This window comes from Tachysurus vachellii, chromosome 12 (assembly GCF_030014155.1).
Source record: "Tachysurus vachellii isolate PV-2020 chromosome 12, HZAU_Pvac_v1, whole genome shotgun sequence".
Lineage (NCBI taxonomy): Eukaryota > Metazoa > Chordata > Actinopteri > Siluriformes > Bagridae > Tachysurus > Tachysurus vachellii.
In genome coordinates this window covers 1,799,824-1,824,485 of record NC_083471.1, presented here as the reverse complement: position 1 = coordinate 1,824,485, position 24,662 = coordinate 1,799,824, and the positions used below count along the sequence as shown (strand labels likewise).

Genomic DNA, 24,662 nt, shown 5'->3' with positions numbered 1-24,662 from the left:
TGGGGTTCAGTCTGCATAAAATAACATGATTAGAAGTGATGTTTGTTATAGTTTTAAGCTTCACAATGTGGGGACGTGGTAGCTTAGTGGTTAAGGTGTCGGACTGCTTATCGGAAGGTCGGGAGTTCAAATCGTAGGGCCACCAAGCTGTCACTCCTGGGCCCCTGAGCAAGGCCCTTAACCCTCAATTGCTCAGTTGTATAAATGAGATAAATGTAAGTCGCTCTGTATAAGAGCGTCTGTCAAATGCCATAAATGTACAAAATGTTGTCCGGAGGAAAAGAACAATTTGCTAATATACTGAGAGTTAGACATTTAAACATAAGTAACTTCCTACCTGTGGATTGTGTATTTGAGACTTCCTGTCTGATAGAAATTTGTTGTTATCAACCAGCATGTAGAATTACTCCAGTAAATAAAATGATAGGTTTGGACCCATATTATGTCAGAGCTATTATATAAAATTCAATTCAATTCATTCACCTTCTACCGCTTATCCGAACTACCTCGGGTCACGGGGAGCCTGTGCCTATCTCAGGCGTCATCGGGCATCAAGGCAGGATACACCCTGGACGGAGTGCCAACCCATCACAGGGCACACACACACACTCTCATAAACTCACACACTCACACACTCACACACTACGGACAATTTTCCAGAGATGCCAATCAACCTACAGTACCATGCATGTCTTTGGACCGGGGGAGGAAACCGGAGTACCCAGAGGAAACCCCCGAGGCACGGGGAGAACATGCAAACTCCACACACAAGGCGGAGGCGGAAATCGAACCCCCAACCCTGGAGGTGTGAGGCGAACGTACTAACCACTAAGCCACCGTGACCCCATCAATTCAATTCAATTCAATTCAATTCAAATCAAGTTTATTTGTATGGCACTTTTTACAATTGACTTTGTCTCAAAGCAGCTTTACAGAACATAAACATAGAACAGAAGGTTAATGTAAAGATTAATAGAATACAAAGTTCAATATTAATATTAGATAGATTTAGTTCACAATGTGTATGTATTTATCCCCGATGAGCAAGTCTGAGGTGACTCAGGCAGCAGTGACAAGGAAATACTCCCTTAGACGGTAAAGGAAGAAACCTTGAGAGGAACTAGACTCAAAGGGGAACCCATTATAAAGCATATCATCTACTTGTTTTACACTCTCTGTCCTTCTCTCTCCATCTCCACTCTCTGTCTCTCAGGGCATTAGCTGACATGGGGAAAGATGGAAGGATGGATCGTTTGGAGTTCTCTATTGCCATGAAACTGATTAAGCTGCAGCTCCAGGGTCATCCCCTCCCTCCAGCTCTGCCAGTCATTATGAAGCAGACCCCGGCCCCTGTTATGACCTCATCATCACGCTTTGGTAAACTGTGTGTTAGGAGTGTGTGTGCTTTACTACTCACTAACCTGTAACACCTGAGATTTGTTTGGTTTTGAGTTTGATTCTAAGAGAAAAAAAAGAAGACTATAGAAGTATGTCTATGTGGATGAAAAACACTGTGTATGTGTTCGCACGTCTAGGTATGGGCTCAATGCCAAACCTGTCCATCATGCCAACAATGCCCATGCTGACCCCGATGCCCGTCGGCTCCTCTGTGACCTCCATGACCTCTCTGACCTCCATGCCAGCTGTGCAACCTCTGCTGCCGCTGATCCCTGACTCGCTCAACATGTCGTCCTTACCCAATGGCACTGCCATGCTTCTAACACCAGCCCCAGGTAACACCTACACATAACACATATACTGTACGTTTACATCATGAAGAGACATCATCTGGGTTTGACCACGCCTACTTTGGGATTTAATCTGAGTACAGATCGAGAGAGGGATATTTAGAGCACAAATTTTTAGATCACTAATATTAAGACACATACAGTATAACTTCCTGTTTCCACACATCCACACACAAATACACGGATAATCCGTTCTGATAATACATCTTTCTCTCTCTCTTTCTGAAGGTTTGAGTAAATCTCACTCCCTCTTGGACTTGGCTTCCAGCAGGTAAACGAATCAGACACAGTGGTGAACCTGCATGCTGTTACATGACCAGCCACACACTCGCACACGCATTTCTACCTCCATACACAACCTAATAGTGTCACGTTTCTGTAAATATTTAGCTTGTCTCTTAAAGACTGATTGTGGCTTTTTTTGTGATTTATGATTTTCTATTGGCTGCCGCCAGCTCAAACTCCTCTTCCACCACTTCTCTGGCAAGCAACTCCCCCAAAACCGGAACGTCCGATTGGGCGGTGCCTCAGTCGTCCCGCCTCAAATACCGGCAGCAGTTCAACATTCTGGACAAACTTATGACCGGATACCTGTCAGGTATGTGTGAGTAAATCAGGGGATGTTGACAATATATCATATTGATTATCAGGTAACTTTATAATGGTCAGTTGTGTTTGTGTTGTGGCTGCAGGTCCACAGGTTCGAAACGCTCTCGCTGCTTCCAATCTCACCCAGACCCAACTTGCCACCATTTGGTGAGTGCAGATAGACCTTGTCAAAGTATTACAGAAACAGCATGGAGTTTAAACCTGTACAACTGTTCAGAGTGTGTGTGTTTGTGTGTCATTAGGACTCTGGCGGACGTGGATCGTGACGGTCAGTTGCGTGCAGACGAGTTTATTTTGGCAATGCACCTTGTAGACATGGCCAAAACGGGCCGTCCGTTACCCCTGACCCTACCTGCAGATCTTATGCCCCCGTCTTTCAGGTAACACACTCATAAAACATTTTCGACAACATATAATAAGGTCAAATGGAGTAGAATTGTGCATTTAAAAATATTCATGTTTCAGTGTTTGTTATTTATAATGTTGTTGTCGTGTGTATGTAGAACAGGGAAATCATGTGACCTACCAAATGGGTCCATTCCTCTACTCAGCACTGAGCTCATCGAACCAGAGCCTGCACACAAGTGTAAAAACAATGGTATACACACACACACACACACACACACACACATACTCTTGAAATCTACTTTTGTAACTTTTCAGTATCACAACAAACTGATCTTTGTACTGTTGTGGTGTTTTCTATGTTATATTGTCTGATCTCAGGAGTTTTGTTTAACCTTGATATTTATGTTTAGTTAAAAAAAAAAAGAGTAGAGTTTGGAATAGAGCGTGTTCTTTCATCACAGTGTCATTTGAGGATAAACTGCGGGAAAACTTCCAGCGAGGTAGCTTGGAGCTGGAGAAGCGACGTCAAGCCCTGCAGGAGGAGCAGCGGCGTGAGCAGGAGAGACGGAGAGAGGAGGAGCGAAGGGAGGAAGAGAGGAGGAGGCTAAGAGAGAGGGAGGAGCAGGAGCGGAGAGAAAGAGAGGCTCTGCGTAGACAGAAAGAGGAGGAGCAACGCATGGAGAGGCAGAGAGAGATGGAAAGACGGAGGGAGGAGGAGAGGCTGAAGGAGATGGAGAGACAGGAGGTGAGTTCAGAACAAAGCCATGTGGTTTTCACTAGGATCGTTAGGTACAGAGTCCATGACTCTTTAACTGGGACTGACAGCTACCAAGGCCACATTGTTTACTGGGACTGACTGGTATCAAGGTCACACCTCTTTTACTGGGACAGACAAGTACAGAGACCACACCTGTCTCACAGGGACAGGCACGGGTACACACTTTAGGTGTAAATCGAGGTGTAAATACTGTATGCTTTCCTTCTCTTTCAGGCTGCAGAGCGACAGAGGCGAGTGGAGTGGGAGAGGACTAAGCTGTTGGAGCTACAGGCTCAGAATGAAAAAGAGAAAAGAGATATTGAGAGACTCACAGCCAGAAAGAGGAGTTTGGAGCTGGAGCTGGAGGCTGTGGTTAGACTCTCTAACATAAGACACACTACATAATATCCCACATATGTCTCCTCACTCCATAGCATTTAATCCATGTTTAATATCATGGATATATTAAACATTTCTGTCTTCCTCATACTCTTTAAAGGTGAACAGCTTCAGTGTCACCTTGACAGTGATTAAAGTGATACAGTGCAATGATTTGGATTGGACAGAGATTTATTTCCATCAGCCAAAGACAGATAAAGATATTTATTTGCATGCTATGATGAAACTATTTGCATATTCAAATCATCTGTTAGCGAGTGAAACACAAAGTAGAACATCAGCATGAAAATAAATGGTTTTATATTAACACCTATGATGTACTTTTAGGGTAACAGGCACAAGCAAATCTCAAACTGTCTGCGTGATGCCCAGAGCAAGAGGAGGGTAAAGAGGGCAGAGCTGGAGCTCATTAATCAGAAGAGAGATGGAAGTATTGCTGACATCAACTCTCTACAGCTACAGTTTGAGGTTCACATTTTAAATGATGCGTTTTAAATGTGTTGACAAATTCTTTACACTTTGCTATTTCAACTGAGTCAAACATTTAATACACGGTATATTTTAGGATAAATAATAAAAATTTTCAATGTAATTATTAAAGGCGGGGTCTCCGATTTTTGAAAGCCAATGTCGACATGTGAAATCACCAAAACAAACACGCCCCTAACCCAAATGGGTCCCACCCCTGTATCGATAGCTCCGCCCACACATACATACGTAACCCAGGCAACTAACGGAATGAAATGTGTCTTTATCATAGCTGAAGGGAAGAACAATACGATTGTAGATAAACAAACAAGCAAAAATGACACACAAGCATGAACGCTGTTACTACACAAAACACGGTTGTAGCTGCGTCTCTACATTACTACGATAGAAAAGAGGTGTTATTTGTGTAGTAACAGTGTTTAGCTCAGGAGTTATTGACTCAGGAAACTCCAATCTGTGAATATGTGACCAACTTCCTGCTCCTTCAGTTCTCTCCAGCGCTGGAAAGCTGATCCTATATTAACACGTCCTACTTCTTACCTTATCGTAAGTCTTTCTTCTCTTTCTTTCTTTGTTTTTATCCTCCATGTCAATGTTAAAACTGCTTTCTGCTAATGTCACACATGTGCACTGAACACTCTCTCCGCCGCATATTGACAAGACACGCCCCTTTCTGCTCATTGGCTACACGTTTGTTTTGATTTTTGTTTATTATTCGGCCCGACTCAGTTTTCTGAAGCATTTCTCAAAAATCGGAGACCCCACCTTTAATGTCTTTTTAGGCACAAATTGGCACTGCCTATTTGATCTGCCTGTTAAGGGTTACAATACAGATGTTTTGAGGTGGTTTGTGATAATAATGTGTGTTGTTTATTTTTTTTACATCTTCTCAGGATGTTCAAAGACAGCTGAGCAGCCTGGCTCCAGAGAAACAGAGACTGACGGAAAAATTAAGAGACCTCACGCAGACTAATGCTAGCTGTAAGAACAAACACACACAAACACACACACTTTTTATTTTTAAATGGATGGAGAGACGGATCTGCGTTGATTTCAGATAATTCGTCTATGGATGGATCAAGAGATGGATGCAAGGACAAGTGGATAGATGGAGGAAGTGATGAATGCATGAGTTGAGAAGTAGATGTATCAATAAGTACACTCATGCGTTGAGGAATAGAATGATGACAAATGAATCCATGGATTGTGACAGATAAATTATATGATGTTAAGATAAAAGGATGGTGGAGAAATATATATGGATGCTATATATTTGAAGCATGCATCAGTGTTTGCAGAGATGGATGTATGCATGGATAGGAGATGGATGGGAAATAGATGCCTGGGTCAGTGGATGAATGCCAGGATTGAACGATGAACTTAAGAAACAAACAAAGAGCTTTGTAGATTTATGCAAGGAACAGTGAATAGAAGGATGTACGAATATACAGACAGATGAATGGATATGATGTCTCATCTGGGTGGATGAGAAATGGATTCACGACAAGGATAATTGGAGTGATGGAGGATATAGGACTATATAGAATTAATATTAATATGAATTAATATAAAGTCTAGTTTCTACATTGTATAGAAACAGTTTTCTCTCTTTTTCTCAGGTGCAGAAGTGAACAATGTCAAGAGGAATAAGTGTGAGAAGGATCTGAGCTGCCGGAAGCTAAAGGAGCAGTTGGACGCTCTGGAGAGAGAGACCACGGCCAAGCTGTCTGAGGTGGAGCGCTATAACAGGGACATGAAGGTCAGACTGAGCTTCACTACACTAATTAATCTCACAATGATGGCACGAAACTGGCATCTTGGTACAACACTGAAAAGCTGATTGGCTGGTTAATAAAAGCTAGTGGAAGAGAATAAGGTGATATTGTGTAACTAAAGGTGGGGGGGCACGGTGGCTTAGTGGTTAGCACGTTTGCCTCACACCTCCAGGGTTGGGGGTTCGATTCCCGCCTCCGCCTTGTGTGTGTGGAGTTTGCATGTTCTTCCCGTGCCTCGGGGGTTTCCTCCGGGTACTCCGGTTTCCTCCCCCGGTCCAAAGACATGCATGGTAGGTTGATTGGCATCTCTGGGAAAATTGTCCGTAGTGTGTGTGTGTGTGTGTGCCCTGCGATGGGTTGGCACTCCGTCCAGGCTGTATCCTGCCTTGATGCCCGATGACACCTGAGATGACCCGAGGTAGTTCGGATAAGCATTTTTTTTTGTATGCTATTATGCTAAAATGACTACAACAGAAACACACCACACACACACACACATACACACACACACACACACACACACACATACAAATATCCATAAACATGTCTGACTTATGTAATCTGAATGATGATAAACAATACTAATAATTACTTCTGCAGGCTGTTCCTTATTTCTTTTGTGCATATCTGCACTCCTTCTTTTCACTCTTTCACTCACTAATGCCCTCTTTTTTCACACAAACTCACACTCTCGCTCCTTCTTGTTCTCCCTGTAGTTAGTGGAGATGGATGACTGTATGCTACAGGGGCTTCTCTCTTTGCTGGGCTGTCTAACAAATCTCTTCCTTCTAATCAAGGTTCTCCGCTCTCCTTTTTTCCTTAATTTCATGTGTCACACTCATCCCCGGGCATCCCTCCATCTTACCGTTGTATTCTTTGATTACTACATTTAATTGGATTTTTAACCACATTTTAATCACCAGTCATAAGCTGTGTGTGAAATCTTTCACTGCCTGTATTTAATTAGTCACGGCATTCCTTTCTTTCCTTCTTCTTTTCTATATTGCACTTTATCTAAAGCCATTACATAAATGTCTAACACAATAGAACTCTTTGTAAGTGTACTGTTTTATGAGAAACAAAATCATTATACTTTCACCCATGACATTATCCAAATTCATGTTCACTTTCAGCATGTCAGTAGACTCGAACAGACCAAGCTGCTGAAATGCAAAGATGAAGTTGAGTTTTTCACAATTTGGTAAAATAAACCAGATTAAATAAAGTGATGCTTCTGCTGCTGATCGCACTCTGATTTTTTTTATAAAATGAAAGTCACTTTGCAAAGCAAAGAATGACAGAAGCAAAAACCTTTCATTAATTTCATTGGTTAGCACGTTCGCCTCACACCTCCAGGGTCGGGGTTCGTTTCCCGCCTCCACCTTGTGTGTGTGGAGTTTGCATGTTCTCCCTGTGCCTCAGGGGTTTCCTCCGGGTACTCCGGTTTCCTCCCCTGGTCCAAAGACATGCATGGTAGGTTGATTGGCATCTCTTGGAAATTGTCCGTAGTGTGCGATTGCGTTAGTGAATGAGAGTGTGTGTGTGCCCTGTGATGGGTTGGCACTCCGTCCAGGGTGTATCCTGCCTTGATGCCCGATGACGCCTGAGATAGGCACAGGCTCCCCGTGACCCGAGATAGTTCGGATAAGCGGTAGAAAATGAGTGAGAAACTGGGACCAGAGGCTCATTTGCATTAAGTAAAAATCATACTGATAATAAACAAATACTGTAATCCTTTTCAGATGAATGACAAGGTTATTGTTTGTGCGTATCAAATAACTGAATCCACAGAAGGCAACATTGCTAACAAAAATAGTTTTTACTGCAAAATCCCCTGGAGACTTTGGACTTTCTTTTTTCAGATATCCACCAAACAACAGTAAGAAATAATCATGCGTTTCACCAACCAAAGGGCCTTTTTACACCTGGTCACTTCATGTGTTGTCTCTGATCCGATATCTATCTGATTTGTTTAACTGTTCCATTTACATTAGGCCACATAAATGCGTCTCGGCGAATCGGATATCGATCCGATCTTTCTACTCCCGCCCAAAATGCTAATATATTTTACCTCATTTCTGGGGTAATTGAAATGGAACACGCTTCAATTACGCTTGTAATTGAAATGGAACACGAACAAATGTACGCGGTTGCTACAAAAAACAGTATTTACTGTTTGCTGCATTTTCGCTGGCGGCAGCAGTGCATTTTAAGACCCAACAAGACACCTGGGTGAAAGATCGGAGCCAGCACTGGTGGGTATAACATATTTGTTTCTGGCACGATGCACGACTCGTGAGTCACCTGCGAGTGACGTACTTCTGTTTGGGAGGAGTATAGCGCTGACGTATGTGGCTTGAACAACCACATTCATTTACACCTGTCCAGTTTCATCTGAAACACGTCCCAGACCACCTCCTGAAGGGGTTTGTACCATCGGATTTATATCCGTCTCCAAAACGTTTCTGAGGGCATTTAGACCTGGTCTTTTTACCATCGGATAGATATCTGATCACAGAAAACACATGAAGTGACCAGGTGTAAAAAGCCCCAAAGAGATAAGATCCACTCACTTGTTCTCTGACTTACAGGACCAAGGCTATCAAATTCAGAGGTCAAAGTTCACGAAATTTACATCAACACAAAGTGAAATTACAGACTAACAGAACCAAATGTGTTTCTTTTATGTCCCACGATCTTACTCTTTCAGAGAATTACCTTACCTCTCTTACCTTACCTTTTTATTGAATTTTATTCACGGTTGTCTGATTGTTGCTTTATTTCAAGAAAGCAGAAAACCGCAGTTGGGTGTTTCACATATCATAAATGCTATTCTGTCGGGTATGCTGTCGGCTATGTTGTCGCCTATGCTGTCGGCTATGCTGTCGCCTATGCTGTCGCCTATGCTGTCGGCTATGCTGTCGGCTATGCTGTCGCCTATGCTGTCGCCTATGCTGTCGCCTATGCTGTCGGCTATGCTGTCGGCTATGCTGTCGCCTATGCTGTCGGCTATGCTGTCGGCTATGCTGTCGGCTATGCTGTCGCCTATGCTGTCGCCTATGCTGTCGGCTATGCTGTCGGCTATGCTGTCGCCTATGCTGTCGGCTATGCTGTCGCCTATGCTGTCGGCTATGCTGTCGGCTATGCTGTCGGCTATGCTGTCGGCTATGCTGTCGGCTATGCTGTCGCCTATGCTGTCGGATATGCTGTCGCCTATGCTGTCGGCTATGCTGTCGGCTATGCTGTCGGCTATGCTGTTGGCTATGCTTTTGATGCTTGTTTAGAACATGTTTGTGAGATTTTTTAGCAGCTCTGTGTTTGAGTTTACTGGCCAGTTGAACATTGTCTGATCCAATTCATAACATTAATAATAAACCCCTTTCATTATCACAATGTATTGGAAGTACAATTATGCTTGTATATGTTTGTAAATAAAAGAGACATATAAATTCTGAATGACCATAGGATTGTGGCAAGACCCAAAACCCTGGGAACATAGGGCTTTACGAATAAAGTGTTCTGGGAAAACAGTGCTTTAGGAACTAAGCATTCTGGGAATATAGGGCTCTATGTATATGGGGGTCTGGGAGCTTAGGGTTATGGTAATGTAGGACTCCATGGACATACTGAATTGGCAATGTAGGGTTCTGGGAATCTAGGTTACAAGGAATGAATGGGTCTGAGAACATTGTGTACTAGGAATGAAAGGCAGTGTGGACATACAGTACTGGGAATATAAGTCCTTGAAACTTTAAGACCCTGGGAAGACAGTGATCCAGACCTATAGGACCCAATGTACATGGTGAACTATAGGGTTAAATAGAACCCTGGATACATCTCATCCAATGACTATAGGACACTGAGAACGTAGGGTACAGCAAATATTGGACATTGCAAACATAGGGTTCTGGGAGTATAGGATCCTGCTTACAAACGGCCCAGAAAGTATAGGGTCACATGAAACAAGGTTTCTGAGAGTAAACGAACCACTTTGGGTACAGGGAGCATAGGACCATGAGCATATAGGGCACTAGGAACACAGCATATCGGAAACATAGCACAGAGTCTGACTGGTGTTAAGAGGTAGTTTAAGAGGTAGTTGCTACATCCCAGATCTGCTGCAGGCATTTAGGAAGTGTTCTTGGAAACGCTGCAGGAGCTGAGAGAACGGCAGCAGCAGCAGCAGGCTGTGCTGGAGCAACTCAACCGGGTAAAATTAGAGAAAGTGAAGGAGCTGCAGCGACGGAGGGAGGAAGAAGAGGAGAAAAGGAGAAGAGATGAAGAATTGGCCAGGTGACTAAAGATTATACACATATTTACATTGTTTTATCCATGCTCACATGTTCCCAAACTGCTTAACACACATTTAGGCATTATGGCAACAATATACTTTTGGTACCTTTTGGGATATTTTGTATTAATAACAGCAGCCTGCAAACAGCAGTGACTTTTGCAGAATTGTTATTTACATTTGCAAAAAAAAAAATCAGCCTACAAAAAGATAACCTGTGTGTGTGTGAGCTTAGACAGGCAAAGCTGGAGCAGGAACGGCTGCAGGAGGAGCAGGAACGACTGCAGGAGGAAGAGGCCGAGCGCCAGAGGAGGCTTGCTCAGGAAAAAGAAGCCAAACTCAGAGAGGAGCAGCAACTCCAGGCCCAGGCCAGACTCCGTGAGTTGCAAGAGAAGGCTGCAAAGCAAGAAAGGGAGGAGAGAGAGGCTGAGGAGAGGAGGAGAGCAGAAGAGAAGGAGAGGGAGGAGAAGAAAAAATCAGAAGAGAAAGAGAAGGAAGAGAAAAGAAAAGCTGAAGAGAAAGACGGCAAGGAAAAGGGGGTTGATGGAATTAATGAACAAAATCCTGTGAGCAGCATAAGCACTGATATTCAGTCGCAACTCTCGACCCTGTTCAACAGTACATCAAATACAACAGGTGTGCATTTGTCTGGGCTGATACACACTGTTTGTGTGTATCGTTTCTAGTCCATTCTAAATATATGTTTATATGTTTGATAGGTGCAAGTGTACAACCAACAAGTTTCGATCTTCAGGGCAAAAAGAGAATGCTGAGCACCTACAGAGCACTGTATTCCTTCACTGCCCGCAACTCTGATGAACTGTCATTGGAAGCAGATTGCCTCATAGAGGTATGCACTTAAAGCCACAGAGATATATAGTATATTCATGTATATACTTATAAGCACGTTAAAACACACTAATGTGTGTGTGCTTCTGTTCCCCTAAGGTAGACGAGTCCACAGTTAGGGAGCCTGGTTGGCTGTATGGTACATACCAAGGCAGCAGTGGTTGGTTTCCCGAGAGTTATGCTGAGAAAACCTGTAAAAACAACGAGACAACAGATGCTACACAAAATACAGTGACCTCTACCAACTACTTCAGGTAAAACTTGATATTTACTCTAGAGATAATTATTCTAATTTTGGTATTTGATGCAACCCAAAGAAGAAAGCATATTGTGGTAACCATACTTTAAAATAATTGCTAAAAATAATTATAAGTAACGGGGTCACGGTGGCTTAGTGGTTAGCACGTTCGCACCTCCAGGGTTGGAGGTTCGATTCCCACCTCCGCCTTGTGTGTGTGGAGTTTGCATGTTCTCCCCGTGCCTCGGGGGTTTCCTCCGGGTACTCCGGTTTCCTCCCCCGGTCCAAAGACATGCATGGTAAAAATTGTCCGTAGTGTGTGATTGCATGAGTGAATGAGAGTGTGTGTGTGTGCCCTGCGATGGGTTGGCACTCCGTCCAGGGTGTATCCTGCCTTGATGCCTGATGACGCCTGAGAGACGCCACAGGCTCCCCGTGACCTGAGGTAGTTCGGATAAGTGGTAGAAAATGAATGAGTGAGTGAGTGAGCTTTTATTTATTGCATTTATTTACACATCTCTTCCTTTCAGGATCCCTCGTGTGGATATAGAAGGACCAACACCCACACACACTCCTGCAGCAACACACACACAACACACACAGGTAGGCATACATGCGAGTTAAAACTTTGAACAATAAACCTGTCTGGTAAGAAGAAATAAATTATTGTTGTTAGTAAATGCATGGAAGTAAGCGTTAATGTCCAACAACATAACAAGGGATGTGTTAGCCTAGTGGTTAAGATGTTGGACTACTGATCGGAAGGGAATGTGTTCAAATCCCAGATCCACCAAGCTGGCACTGCTGGGCCCCTGAGCAAGGCCCTTTACCTTCAATTGCTCAGTTGTATAAATTGAAATAAAAATGTAAGTCACTCTGGATAAGGGTGTCTGCTAAATGCCAGAAATGTAGGTTTTAGACATACTTTAGAAAAAAATGATCACAATACATGTAAATCAAATATGGCTTTACTGTGTGTATAGGCTTTAGCTCTGTGTGCATGGACAGCTACGACTGACACTCAGCTCGGCTTCTCTAAGGATGACATCATCACGGTTCTGGAACAACAGGAGAACTGGTGGTATGGGGAACTTGGGGAGAACCAAGGCTGGTTCCCCAAAACCCATGTCTCCATGATGACTGCCAACAACACACTGACAGAGTAAGCTCTCTCTCTTTCAGTCTCACAGCGATTTATAAATGTAATACCTCAGTTTTAAATTAAACATAATAAATTATTTGACTTGATGGCAGACTGTGAAGAATCCATATGCAGATTTATTAAAAAAGACACAGTGAAGAACACAATGAAGGACAGTAGACTCAAAATGCAGTTAAAGGCTGTCAAAGAAAACACGGCTCAGAAACAATACTTTGCAATGGTGAGTGTGTGCTTCTATAGTGGTGTCATGTGGGTAAGGTTGGTACAGAATCTCCCTCCAGGTGTTCTTCTCCTAGGCCAGCCCCTAGGTCTAGGTTCAGGTCGGTCTGGATGAGATCTGTGGAATTCTGAGATTAAATTTGACTCAAGGATGTCGTTAGCTTTGACCAATGAGTGTTCTTCTGGAGAGAAACTCTCCCAGTCGACCAGGTACCAGTCGACCTTTTCCTAGAGTCCAGAATTGTGCTGACCAAGTATGCTGGGGATCCATCAATTTCGATAGGTGCAGGAAGTGCGGCGAGGCTGTGGGCAGTAGTAGTGGTGGTCATGAAGTGTTGGCTGGTTTAAGGAGGGAGACATGAAATGATGGTGAGATTCTGTATAATGTAGGCAGGTCCAAGCAATAGGTGACCAGATTTATTTAGCGGATAATCTTGAAAGGTCCTATAACCCTGGGGTCTTTCTGCATGGTAATCTTAGATTTAGATTCTTTGTGGCCAGGATCTTTTGGTGCCGGACGGCTCTATGTAAACACACATGTGCTCTCTCCCCAATTGTTTTGCTCTTTTGGTACCACTCCTCAACTGCAGGGACATTGGAGGGTTCACATTACCATGGAAACAGGGGTGGATAATAGTCCAAAATACACTGAAATTAAGTTAGGCCTGATGATGATTGTGACCACGGGTTTGTGCATACTCGGCTCATGGTAAAAACTCACTTCACCTGTGTTGGTCCTGAGAGCAACTTGGTTAGTTCATTCCACTTGACCATTTTTATTGGGGGTGGTAACCAGAAGTTGATGACGTTAAAACCCAGGCATCTGCAGAACACTTTCCACACTCTGGAGGTGAACTGTTGACCCCGATCAGACACAATAAGGTTCTGTGCCTTGCTCAAGGGCACCTTGGTTGTGGCCGGCCCGAGATTCGAACCCACAACCTTAGGGTTATGAGTCAGACTCTCTAACCATTAGTTGGTAAGGTCTAAAATGAAATCTACTGTCAGATGGGACCATGGGGGACAAGGTGTGGGCTGACATGATGTTCTGTTTTGGGTGCAAGAGGCACATGCTTGGATGTATTCTTTGGTGTCTGCAGTAGTCATAGTGTTCTATATATGCCTGGGTGGCCAGAGCTTGGAGGCTCGTGCACCCATTAAATTGAATTCTAAGGGAGGATGCTCCTCAGGCTGATCTCTGAATCCTACTGCACAGGAGCCGGGTCATGATCTACTACAGCTTAAACCCATATTTCATAACACTTTCATTAAATCATTCATTATGATGGTCATGGTTGCAGTGGATCTAAAGCCTATCCTAGGAATACAAGGTGCAAGGCAAAATACACCTGTCCAGTAAAGGGCTCCTCATACACAAATTCATACCTGGGTCAATTTAGAGGCATCATTTTACCTTCCAGAAAGTTTTCAAGAGGTGGGAAGAAACTAGAAAACTTGGTGAACCTCACAGGGACACCAGGAGAACACACCAAACACCACAGACATAATACATCCTCATCAGAATCTTCTTTGCTTGTCCTTCAGGCCTTTATATTCTACTGTTGATGAGCTGGACCTGGCTGACTCTGTTCTGCTTGAAGGTGAGCTGTGTATTCTTCATGTTGACTTCAAGTTTCGCTTTCAATTTGCTAAAATTGCATGGTTTGTGCCATGTGTGGTTTCCATTTTTGTTAGAATATGTGGCTCTTTACACGTACGAGAGTCCCGAGTCAGGTGACCTGACATTCCGAGCTGAAGATGTTGTCTTGGTAATGGAAAAAGAGGGGGAGTGGTGGAAGGGCTGCATCGGTGACCAATCAGGACTCTTCCCTTCCAACTACGTCAAACCCAAAGACACTGACGTATGCAAAATATTATAATTAATTTTATTATATCCCTCGAGCACTGAACAGTGTAAAGGTTTCATATTTGTTTTTGACTCCTTTTTCAGTCTGCCAAATCTGGTGCTTCTGGGAAAAAGCCAGGTGAGTTGGCTAATCCTTTCCAGAAGAAACATGCACTATGAGCGAGGAAAGTGCTGTTCCGCTCTGTATCTCTTTTTCTTGTACTTTTCAGAGATTGCACAGGTAACGACAGCCTGTAAGGCCATGATGGCAGAACAGCTGAATGTGACTCCAGGACAGCTGATCCTCGTTCTTCATAAGAACTCCTGTGGCTGGTGGTTGGGAGAATTGCAGGTCTGGGTGTCTGGATGCACAGTTTTAAAAAGACACCTACATATATTTTAGAGAGAAATCAATCTGACTGGTCTTTGCTGTGTGTTTTGTACTGTAGGCTCGGGGTAAGAAGCGTCAAAAAGGCTGGTTTCACTCCTCAAATGTCAGACTGCTGGAGCCCAACAGTGGTAAAACCACTCCTGCGCCCCAGCCATGTACGCCAACGATGCATAACTACTGAAGCTATTACTGGTCCAAAAACATAATTTATAATCAGACTGTTAATATATTTCTATTCTTTTTCATCAGTGTGCCAAGTCATTGCCATGTACGACTACAAAGCAGCCAATGGGGACGAGATGACATTCCAGAAAGGTCAGCTGATCAACGTCCTCAACAAGGACGAGTCCGATTGGTGGAAAGGAGAAATCAATGGAGTCACTGGTCTCTTCCCGACCAATTATGTCAAGATGACTACAGAGTCCGACCCCAGCCAGCAATGTAAGTCCTGACACCTTTGCATACCGAGTGAATTTATTAATGAATACTGAAAGTATTCAAAATTCTATCAGTATTCAGAAAGGACTTTAGAAAATATATAAATGGAACAGAATTATGTAGGAAATGTTGAAAGAAGAAGATAGAAAACTATGCAGCACTCTGAAAGCCAAAGAGCGTTCAGAAAAATAGCAGTATCCTGTCACTCTGTTTGTCCTCCCTTTAATGGTAAGGAAACTTTATTAAGTTACTACATATCTCTAACACCTATCCCTAATAAGCAAGCCGAAGGTGATGGTGACAAAGAAAAACTCCCTGAGATGTTATGAAGAAGAAACCTTGAGAGAAACCAGGCTTATTAATCTAATTGGAAGGCTGTTCCATAACTGTGGAGTTCTGTTAGAAAAAGCTCTGTCCCCTTCTGTAGCCTTTTGTACTTGAGGTACTACTAATAGCCTGCACCTTTTGATCGGAATAGGCATGATTGGTCATAAAAAACTAAAAGATCTCTCAGGTACTGTGGCACAAGACCATTCAGTGCTTTATAGGTTAATAATAGTATTTTATCATCAGAGCACAAGTTTGACTGGGAGCCAATGCAATGAGGATAATAAAGGAGTGATATGTTCACATCTTCTGGTTTTAGTTAGGACTCTAGCTGCTGCATTTTGGACTAACTGGAGCTTGTTTATGCTCCTACTGGAACATCCAGACAGTAAAGCATTACAATAATCCAACCTAGAGGTAACAAATGCATGAACTAGTGTTTCTGCATCATGTAATGACAAAGGCTACCCTTGTGATATTATTTATGTGAGCTTTAAATGAGAGACTGGTGTATAGAGACATGATGCAACAGAAAGACCGTCCAGAGTCACTCTGTAATCAGAAAGCTTACTTCTGGCTTCCTGTGGACCTCGTAAAATCACTTCTGTCTAGCATCCACTGTCTGATGTCCTTCACACAATCTTCAATCTTGCAGTGGTGGCTCAATTGGGGCAGTGGTGGCTCAATTGGGGCAGTAGTGGCTCAATTGGGGCAGTGGTGGCTCAATTTGGGCAGTGGTGGCTCAATTGGGGCAGTGGTTGCTCAATTGGGGCAGTGGTGGCTCAACTGGTTAAGGCTTTGGGTTGTTGATCCAAGGATCGGGGTTCAAGGCCCAGCACAGCCAAGCTGCCACTGCTGGGCCCTTGAGCAAGGCCCTCAACCCTCCCAGCTCCAGGGGCGCTGTATCATAGCTGCCCCTGCACACTGACCCCAACCTCCTTAGTTGAGGTATGTGAAGAAAAGAATTCCACTGTGCTGTAATGTATATGTGGCGATAATAAAGGCTTCTATGCCATGCACAGTCTCTATATTGTGAACCCTGTGTCAGAGCTCTCACATATCCTCACTGCAAGTGACCTCCTTGCAAGAATTTTGGTACAAGAGCAAACACAGCGACAAGGATTTTAATGAAACAACGAGTTCAGTCAAGGAAAACATCGTCTATGTCTTTGTCTGAAGTTGTTTTTTGGATAAATTGTAACTTTCAGTCCCAAAGGTGTCTACACACAATGCAAAAGGTGTCTACACACAAGGTGTCTACACACAAGGTGTCTACACACAAGGTGTCTACACACAATGCAAAAGGTGTCTACACACAAGGTGTCTACACACAATGCAAAAGGTGTCTACACACAAGGTGTCTACACACAAGGTGTCTACACACAAGGTGTCTACACACAATGCAAAAGGTGTCTACACACAAGGTGTCTACACACAAGGTGTCTACTCACAATGTAAAAGGTGTCTACACACAATGTAAAAGGTGTCTACTCACAATGTAAAAGGTGTCTACACACAAGGTGTCTACACACAAGGTGTCTACTCACAATGTAAAAGGTGTCTACACACAATGTAAAAGGTGTCTACTCACAATGTAAAAGGTGTCTACACACAAGGTGTCTACACACAAGGTGTCTACACACAATGTAAAAGGTGTCTACACACAATGTAAAAGGTGTCTACACACAAGATGTCTACACACAAGGTGTCTACACACAAGGTGTCTACACACAAGATGTCTACACACAAGGTGTCTACTCACAATGTAAAAGAAACAACGATTCTTACTTGTGTTAGGAAACAAAAAAGGTTTAGAATTTTGAAGTTGATGGGGGATACATTCCATAGTTCATAATATAAGATGAAATAAGTTTTATTTATTTCTTTTTTTTTTTTTAAATCAATCCCTCCACCCCATGCGTTTTTCATATCTTGTATGAATTGCAGTCATTAGACTGCCTGTACATTAGACTGCCTGTACATTAGACTGCCTGTACATTAGACTGCCTGTACATTAGACTGCCTGAGCTGCTGAAAATGCAGAATGGTTTGAGAACTGGCACCAGAGCTGATAAAAAAAAACCCTTCCATTATCATACATAAATCTACATATCATACATAAATTTACATATTTAAATTTACAAAAAAAAATCTGTCATATTATATTTCTCATTATGGTTGAAACAAAACAAAAGCCTATTTCTAGAATTTCTCATTTGTAAGCTTTAAAATATCTTATTCTACTGGCAAATACTTTTCCTCATTTTAAGAACTTATTTCAAGAAAGAAGCTAAATGATTTCCAACAGAGCAGCAATTTCAATATTAAAAAGCCAAAAATAGTAGAAAATAATAGATAAAAGGCTTAACACAATATTTGGTCTTTATTAAAAAAAAATTAAGATTAATTAGTAGCTTAGAGTTAATTTACCCCAGCATCTGAGCTTTTTTCTTTCTCTCGGCACTGATCGATGTTATCCATCCCTCTCTTTCATGGCTACACTCATCCACTCCTCTGTTCCTTCCCTTTTCCTGTCGCTCGCCTCATTTCTGCTTTATTTCAGGAACTCTAGCCTTGGCTTCTTCTCCTCTTCCAATCAGAGAGCAGCAGACAAGACTCCAACTCCCTCATGCTCTTTTTGGATGAGGCTCCTCTCTCATTTTGAGATTTCTGTTTTATTGTTTTCGTTTTTTTTTTTACTGCTTTTCTTTTGTTGTAGCACATTTCCTGCCATTTGAAAAAAAAAAAAAAAAAAGTGATTTGGCTGAAAGAAATACCTCAGCCGGAATGAAACGATCACTATGTCTAAGTATGTGTGCCAAATGCCGTAAAAACTAGCTGGACATTTTTCACGCCGACATGGTCGACAATATTTAGGAATGAAATGGACTTGGTGTAATTTTCATTTTGGCTGAAATATTCTTTTAAAAGAGGAAACATAGTACAAGAAAGTCGTAGTAACAGGGTTCTTTTCTATAGTCCTTATATAATGATCAAGAAACTGAAAATCTTTTTTAGAACTAAAACAGATTTGCAGCAGTACAGTTGATACACATCACGCTATGAAGAGAGACAGTGAGTGAATGTATGTGTGTATACTGTATACGTGTGCGTCCATGCTAAACCGGCATACGCTGCTTCCTCACGTCGCCTTTTACGTCATAGGATTGTGAGTTGGCTTCTTCCTGTTAAAATGTAGCACAACGCACAAACACACACACACACACCTGATGACGTCACCAGCAGCATGTTATCCTATAGCACTTGAGCCGCCCCTATGCAAACAGCTAACAGCCCTTACACTGCAATGCCACGGCCTTTTGCTTTCTGTGTGCTTTAACAGAAGCTCAGCTCAAGCTTTGTTGCTCTTTTTTATGGAGAAAAAAAGAAATAGAATTTAAAAATAAAGACATTTTTAAACTGTGGATTTTGCAGAGTGGTGTGATTTTGATGTTCTTAGAGCTGTATTTGATGTTTGAGCATATGGATGTTTATTCATCCCATCATTATATGTGTAGGTGTGTGTGTGTGTGTGTGTGTGTGTGTGTGTGTAGGATTATACACTGTAGAAGGTTAGAAGAAATGATTAGATGATTTAGAAATGATTCATTAACTACAGTAAATGAATCATTTCTAAGTTTAAACTGGACAAACCCCTGAGTTTAATTGGCGAGTTTTTTTTTTATATTATATAATATCATTATATCATAACTTCAATTTAAAATTCACTTTAGCTCAGTTAGATTTAGTTTGGACATTTATTTTGTTGCTGATATTAAGAGAGAAATTAGATTTGAAGACATGTTGTGCACATCATAATATTTACCTGCTCTGACAAAAAGTAGTGGGATATTTTTAAAAAGTATAAAAAGCTATGTTTTTTTTATTTATACAGGACAACACTCAAAAATACATCTTTTGATAAGAATTATATTATTAATAATGCTAAGTTATATTAATGTTATACCAGCCAGCACCGTGTCTTACGTACTGTATAGTATGTCCATGTTTTACCCTTGTTTTTGTGTTTATACTGTACATGTCCATACTAACACGGCTACTGTCTGTGTGCTCATCTGTAAGTGTGTGCATGCATACATGTCTACATGCTTGTCTGTCTGTACCTGCATGCTTTTGTGTGTGTGTGTTTGTGTGTGTGTGTGTGTGTGTAGGGTGTGCAGACCTTTTGAGCTTAGACTCCATGAGTTGTGAGGAGAGAAAGAGGCAGGGCTACATCCATGAACTCATCGAGACGGAGCAGACATATGTACAGGATCTGGAGCTGGTGCTTGAGGTAAACCAGCACAGACAGCTAAACACACACACACACACACACACAAACAAACAATAACAGATAAACAGATAAACTAACAGATAATTTTTTTTATTAGACATCTGCTATGGTCGGTCAGCAATGTTAGATCAGACATCAGCTCTGGAGGCTAATGTAGCTTATAAAAATGCTATAAATGATCAGAATTTGTCCGTAAAAATCCCGTAACATTCACAAATAAAATAAAACATAAACCTCCATTTTCTCTTTTTCACCTAACCCAAAGTATTTCAATGAATAGCATGCTAATTGCTAGCGAGTGCTTCAGTTAAGTAAAACAAAGCTATGCGTACGAGTTTACAGACTGCAAACTGAATATAATATACAATATAAATACATTATAACTATATTTTTCATATAATTTTAATATATAATTTAGCACCTTTCAGCTTTTCCTCTAGAAGCGAACGGAAGCTAACGTGACAGGAAACTTGCTAACGTTACGGATGAAATAAAACACTATTTCTCATCTAAATCTAAATATTTAATATTTATTACGTTATCATTTTGAAAAAACTACCAATCATAAAAACGGATAATGGTAATAAACTTTTAACAACTTATTTACCACAGAAATCCATTCTCTTGTAAGGTTCGTGTATGAATCAGTTAATTGAATCAAGCCTGAATCGAGTTAATTGAAACGGATCTTTTAAATGAATGTCGACTCAGATTCAAGTTATTTCTCAACTTTACAATCACGTAAGCAGCGCTTCGGATCTATGAGTCGACTCCCAAAGTTCAGGATTGATTGCGTAATTGAATAGGTCTTTTTAATTACGCAATCGATCCTGAACGGTGGGAGTTGACTCACAGTTCAGGATGACGTTCAGAATGAATAAATGTAAAATTGTCATTTTTATATATTGATGTAAAACAATCATGTAAAGTAGAAACATTCCTACAATATATTTAAACACACCACTGTGTTTAAATATATAGACAGAATGTCATGGTTGATCAAATACATTTAGAGTCAGTTCTTTTTTTATTCTTTATAAAAAAAAAAAAGATTCATTTACACTGTGAACTGTACTGTGACGAGTCATAAAGCTCAGGTGTCATTTCATTTTGTGTAGACCCTGTGACTCAAGTGTGTGTGTGTGTGTGTGTGTGTGTGTGTGTGTGTGTGTGTGTAGGTGTTCTACAAACCCATGACTGAGTCAGGACGCTTGACTGAGGCTGAGATGAGTGTGATCTTTGTGAACTGGAGAGAGCTGATCATGTGCAACATCAAACTGCTCAAGTGAGAGAGTGAATCAAAGCGAATAGCAAAAAGAATAGCATGGAAATGAGCACATTTACAGGAGCCATTTTTGTTCTGCTAAACTCAAATCTAAACTAGACTGCTGTTTGCTTAATAACAGCTTGTTAAAGTTAACCAGGAAACTACATAGAGATGTTTAAGCTATGTTTGGCTATTAGCGAGAGTTAGGACCAGCATGTTGTAAAAAGTTCCTACACCAAAAAAGATTTCAATTTGGCCATGCAAGATTGATTCTAGATGTTCTTATAATTATTTAGAACCTGAATTTTTGTTGGTTGGGGCATTTTGGCCGGGAAAAGGTTCAAAAACGTAAATTTCTTCAGAGCCCTGCGTGTACGTAAGAAGACGGCAGGCGAGCGCATGCCGGTGCAGGTGATCGGAGACATCCTGTCCTCTGAGCTTTCACACATGCAGCCCTACATCCGCTTCTGCAGCTGCCAACTGAACGCAGCCGCCCTGCTGCAACAGAAAACCGACGCCTCGCCTGAATTCAAGCTCTTCCTAAAGGTTAAATCTGCTTCCTATGGACTTCCTTTTGGCATAGAATATACACAACATTGTAAAATGAGGTAGAAGTAGAATTATTGGGCAGAATACAATTAAATCATAACTTGCAAGCGTTAAATTGTGTGTATTCGATCCAGACGTTTCCGCTTTGTTTTGCAGAAAATTGCCACTAATTACAGATGTAAAGGAATGCCGTTGTCCAGCTTCCTGCTGAAGCCCATGCAGAGGATCACACGGTACCCTTTACTCATCAAAAATGTGAGACCTCAAAACAGAAACAATATCAATATACGTATGATTATTTATGTGAATGTCTTGCTCCATTTCCAAGCTGCCAGGAGTTAGTCATTAGGTCTTTGTAGATACTTCACATCAGAGTCAGAATCATTTACATTACATTTACAGCATTCGCCCTTATCCAGAGCGACTTACATTTTTTTATACAAATGCGCAATTGACAGTTAAGGGCCTTGCTCAGGGGCCCAGCAGTGGCAACCTGGTGGACATGGGAATCGAACTCACAACCTTCCGATTGGTAGAATTTGTTGTGGTTTTTAAGGTACTCTTGGTACATACGTACATATATACATATCTGGCATGAGAACTCTAAACATATAAATAGTAAGGATTTACATATTTACATAGTCCTTGAGAAAGAGACAGTAATTAGAGTTGGAGAATGAATTACAGAACACAGGTAACAATCAGTGGGGGGTCACGGTGGCTTAGTGGTTAGCTCGTTCGCCTCACACCTCCAGGGTTGGTGGTTCGATTCCCGCCTCCGCCTTGTGTGTGTGGAGATTGTTCTCCCTGTGCCTCGGGGGTTTCCTCCGGGTACTCCGGTTTCCTCCCCGGTCCAAAGACATGCATGGTAGGTTGATTGGCACCTCTGGAAAATTGTCCATATTGTGTGAGTGAATGAGAGTGTGTGTGTGTGTGCCCTGTGATGGGTTGGCACTCCGTCCAGGGTGTATTCTGCCTTGATGCCCGATGATGCCTGAGATAGGCACAGGCTCCCTGTGACCCGAGGTAGTTTGGATAAGCGGTAGGAAATGAGTGAGGTAACAATCGGGGCATTAGCTGTTTAAGCCGGATATGACATGGGGGAAAAAACTGCTTTTGCACCTAGATGTTGTAGTGCACAGAGATCTGTAGCGTCTTCCTGAAGGGAGAAGTGCAAACAGGTTGTGGTGGAGGTGAGCAGGGTCTGTAATGATGTTACAAGTCCTGAAGGTTGGGCAGGTGAACACCAACGATCCTTTCTGCTGTCCTAACAGTCCACTGCAGTCTTCTTAATTCTGATTTGCTGGCTGACCCAAACCAAACAGTTATAGAGCACATAACAGACTTAATAACAGCTGAGTAAAAGTGTGTCATCTTTGCCTGTGGCAGGTTGACCTTTTTCAGTTGATGAAGGAAATACAACCTTCTACTGGGCCTTTTTCAAAATAGAGTCAATGAGACTGTCCCACTTCAGGTCCTGGGAGATGGTGGTTCCCAGGACCTTGACTGACTCCACTGCAGCCACAGTGCTGTCCATGATGGTGAATGGGGGGAGGGCAGAGGGGTTCCTCCTGAAGTTTACTATCATCTCCACAGTTCTGAGCATGTTAAGCTCCAGGTTGTTGTGACTGCACCAGACAGCCTGCTGCTCAACCTCTCGTCTGTATGCAGACTTGTGTCCGTCCGGGATGAGACCGATGACTGTAGTGTCATCTACAAATTTCCGGAGCTTGACAGAGGGGTGTTTAGAGGTGCAGTCATTTGTGTAGAGAGAGAAAAGCAGTTCCTGGTTTGTCCAGATCTTGGAGATGTGTAGTGAAGTCCCATGCTGACTACATCATCCACAGATCAGTTTGCTTACCGAATCCAAGAATCTGCCGCAGGGGGTCCAGCAAGGGTCCAACGATGTTCTTCAAGCAGGCCAACACCAGCATACATGGATCATATGCAGACTTTTTTTATTCTTCCTCTCGCTCCATTTATCTGTAGATTTTGGAAAACACTCCAGTAGGACATGTGGACCAGGTAAACCTTCGGGAAGCGCTGGAGAGGGCGGAGCTTCTGTGCTCCCAGGTTAACGAGGGAGTGAGGGAGAAGGAAAACTCAGACAGACTCGAGTGGCTGCAGAACCATGTGCAGTGTGAGGGGGTCATTGAGGTGAGCTGGTCTTATTAAATCTTTTAACACTATATAAAAAAGTGCACAATAATCACAATAATAGACAAGAACTTGCATGTTATTTTAATTTGCCCTGTTTTCCAGCATTTGGTCTTTAACTCTCTGACGAACTGCCTGGGTCCTCGCAAGCTGCTGCACAGTGGCCATGTGTCGAAGGCTAAAAGCAACAAGGAGCTCTGGGCCTTCCTGTTCAGCGACTTCCTGCTCTTCACCTACATCTCCAAACAGTTCTCCTCAAACACAGACCGACTCTTCAGCCCCAAGTCCAACACCATCTACAAGATGTACAAAACGGTAACGGAGTCATAGAGCTACTGTGTAGATATTCTAGAAGTTGGGTGTTTTATTTATAACCTCTCTATCTCATTCTCTCTCTCTCTTTCTCTCTCTCTCTCTGTCTCATTCTCTCTCTCTCTCTCTCTCTCATTCTCTCTCTCTCTCTCTCTCTCTCTCTCTCTCTCTCTGTCTCATTCTCTCTCTCCCTCTCT

The 24,662-nt window shown here is 42.3% G+C and overlaps 1 protein-coding gene and 1 long non-coding RNA gene across 4 annotated transcripts in view; both read left to right on the top strand.

The window, feature by feature from the left end:
• Positions 1-24,662, top strand: part of itsn2a (intersectin 2a) — a 43,221-nt gene that overhangs the window by 14,752 nt on the left and 3,807 nt on the right. For 2 of the 3 annotated variants that reach the window (XM_060882688.1, XM_060882689.1), the window contains exons 5-34: positions 1,214-1,377; positions 1,536-1,733; positions 1,977-2,019; positions 2,204-2,346; positions 2,441-2,504; positions 2,600-2,737; positions 2,861-2,955; positions 3,167-3,450; positions 3,697-3,834; positions 4,189-4,329; positions 5,244-5,331; positions 5,970-6,109; positions 10,282-10,418; positions 10,652-11,052; positions 11,136-11,266; positions 11,365-11,519; positions 12,034-12,106; positions 12,487-12,665; positions 14,430-14,485; positions 14,580-14,746; positions 14,836-14,869; positions 14,961-15,082; positions 15,180-15,276; positions 15,371-15,562; positions 20,059-20,180; positions 21,359-21,465; positions 21,810-21,993; positions 22,153-22,251; positions 23,986-24,153; positions 24,259-24,468. In XM_060882688.1, coding sequence (XP_060738671.1) covers positions 1,214-1,377; positions 1,536-1,733; positions 1,977-2,019; positions 2,204-2,346; positions 2,441-2,504; positions 2,600-2,737; positions 2,861-2,955; positions 3,167-3,450; positions 3,697-3,834; positions 4,189-4,329; positions 5,244-5,331; positions 5,970-6,109; positions 10,282-10,418; positions 10,652-11,052; positions 11,136-11,266; positions 11,365-11,519; positions 12,034-12,106; positions 12,487-12,665; positions 14,430-14,485; positions 14,580-14,746; positions 14,836-14,869; positions 14,961-15,082; positions 15,180-15,276; positions 15,371-15,562; positions 20,059-20,180; positions 21,359-21,465; positions 21,810-21,993; positions 22,153-22,251; positions 23,986-24,153; positions 24,259-24,468 — 4,270 coding nt within the window. The remainder of the gene's footprint in view (positions 1-1,213; positions 1,378-1,535; positions 1,734-1,976; positions 2,020-2,203; positions 2,347-2,440; positions 2,505-2,599; positions 2,738-2,860; positions 2,956-3,166; positions 3,451-3,696; positions 3,835-4,188; positions 4,330-5,243; positions 5,332-5,969; positions 6,110-10,281; positions 10,419-10,651; positions 11,053-11,135; positions 11,267-11,364; positions 11,520-12,033; positions 12,107-12,486; positions 12,666-14,429; positions 14,486-14,579; positions 14,747-14,835; positions 14,870-14,960; positions 15,083-15,179; positions 15,277-15,370; positions 15,563-20,058; positions 20,181-21,358; positions 21,466-21,809; positions 21,994-22,152; positions 22,252-23,985; positions 24,154-24,258; positions 24,469-24,662) is intronic. The other variant, XM_060882691.1, reaches the window with a different exon arrangement.
• LOC132854361 (uncharacterized) lies at positions 15,569-17,996 on the top strand. The gene is made up of 4 exons (XR_009649247.1): positions 15,569-17,154; positions 17,207-17,258; positions 17,370-17,406; positions 17,444-17,996. It is a non-coding gene; the product is annotated as an uncharacterized LOC132854361 (long non-coding RNA).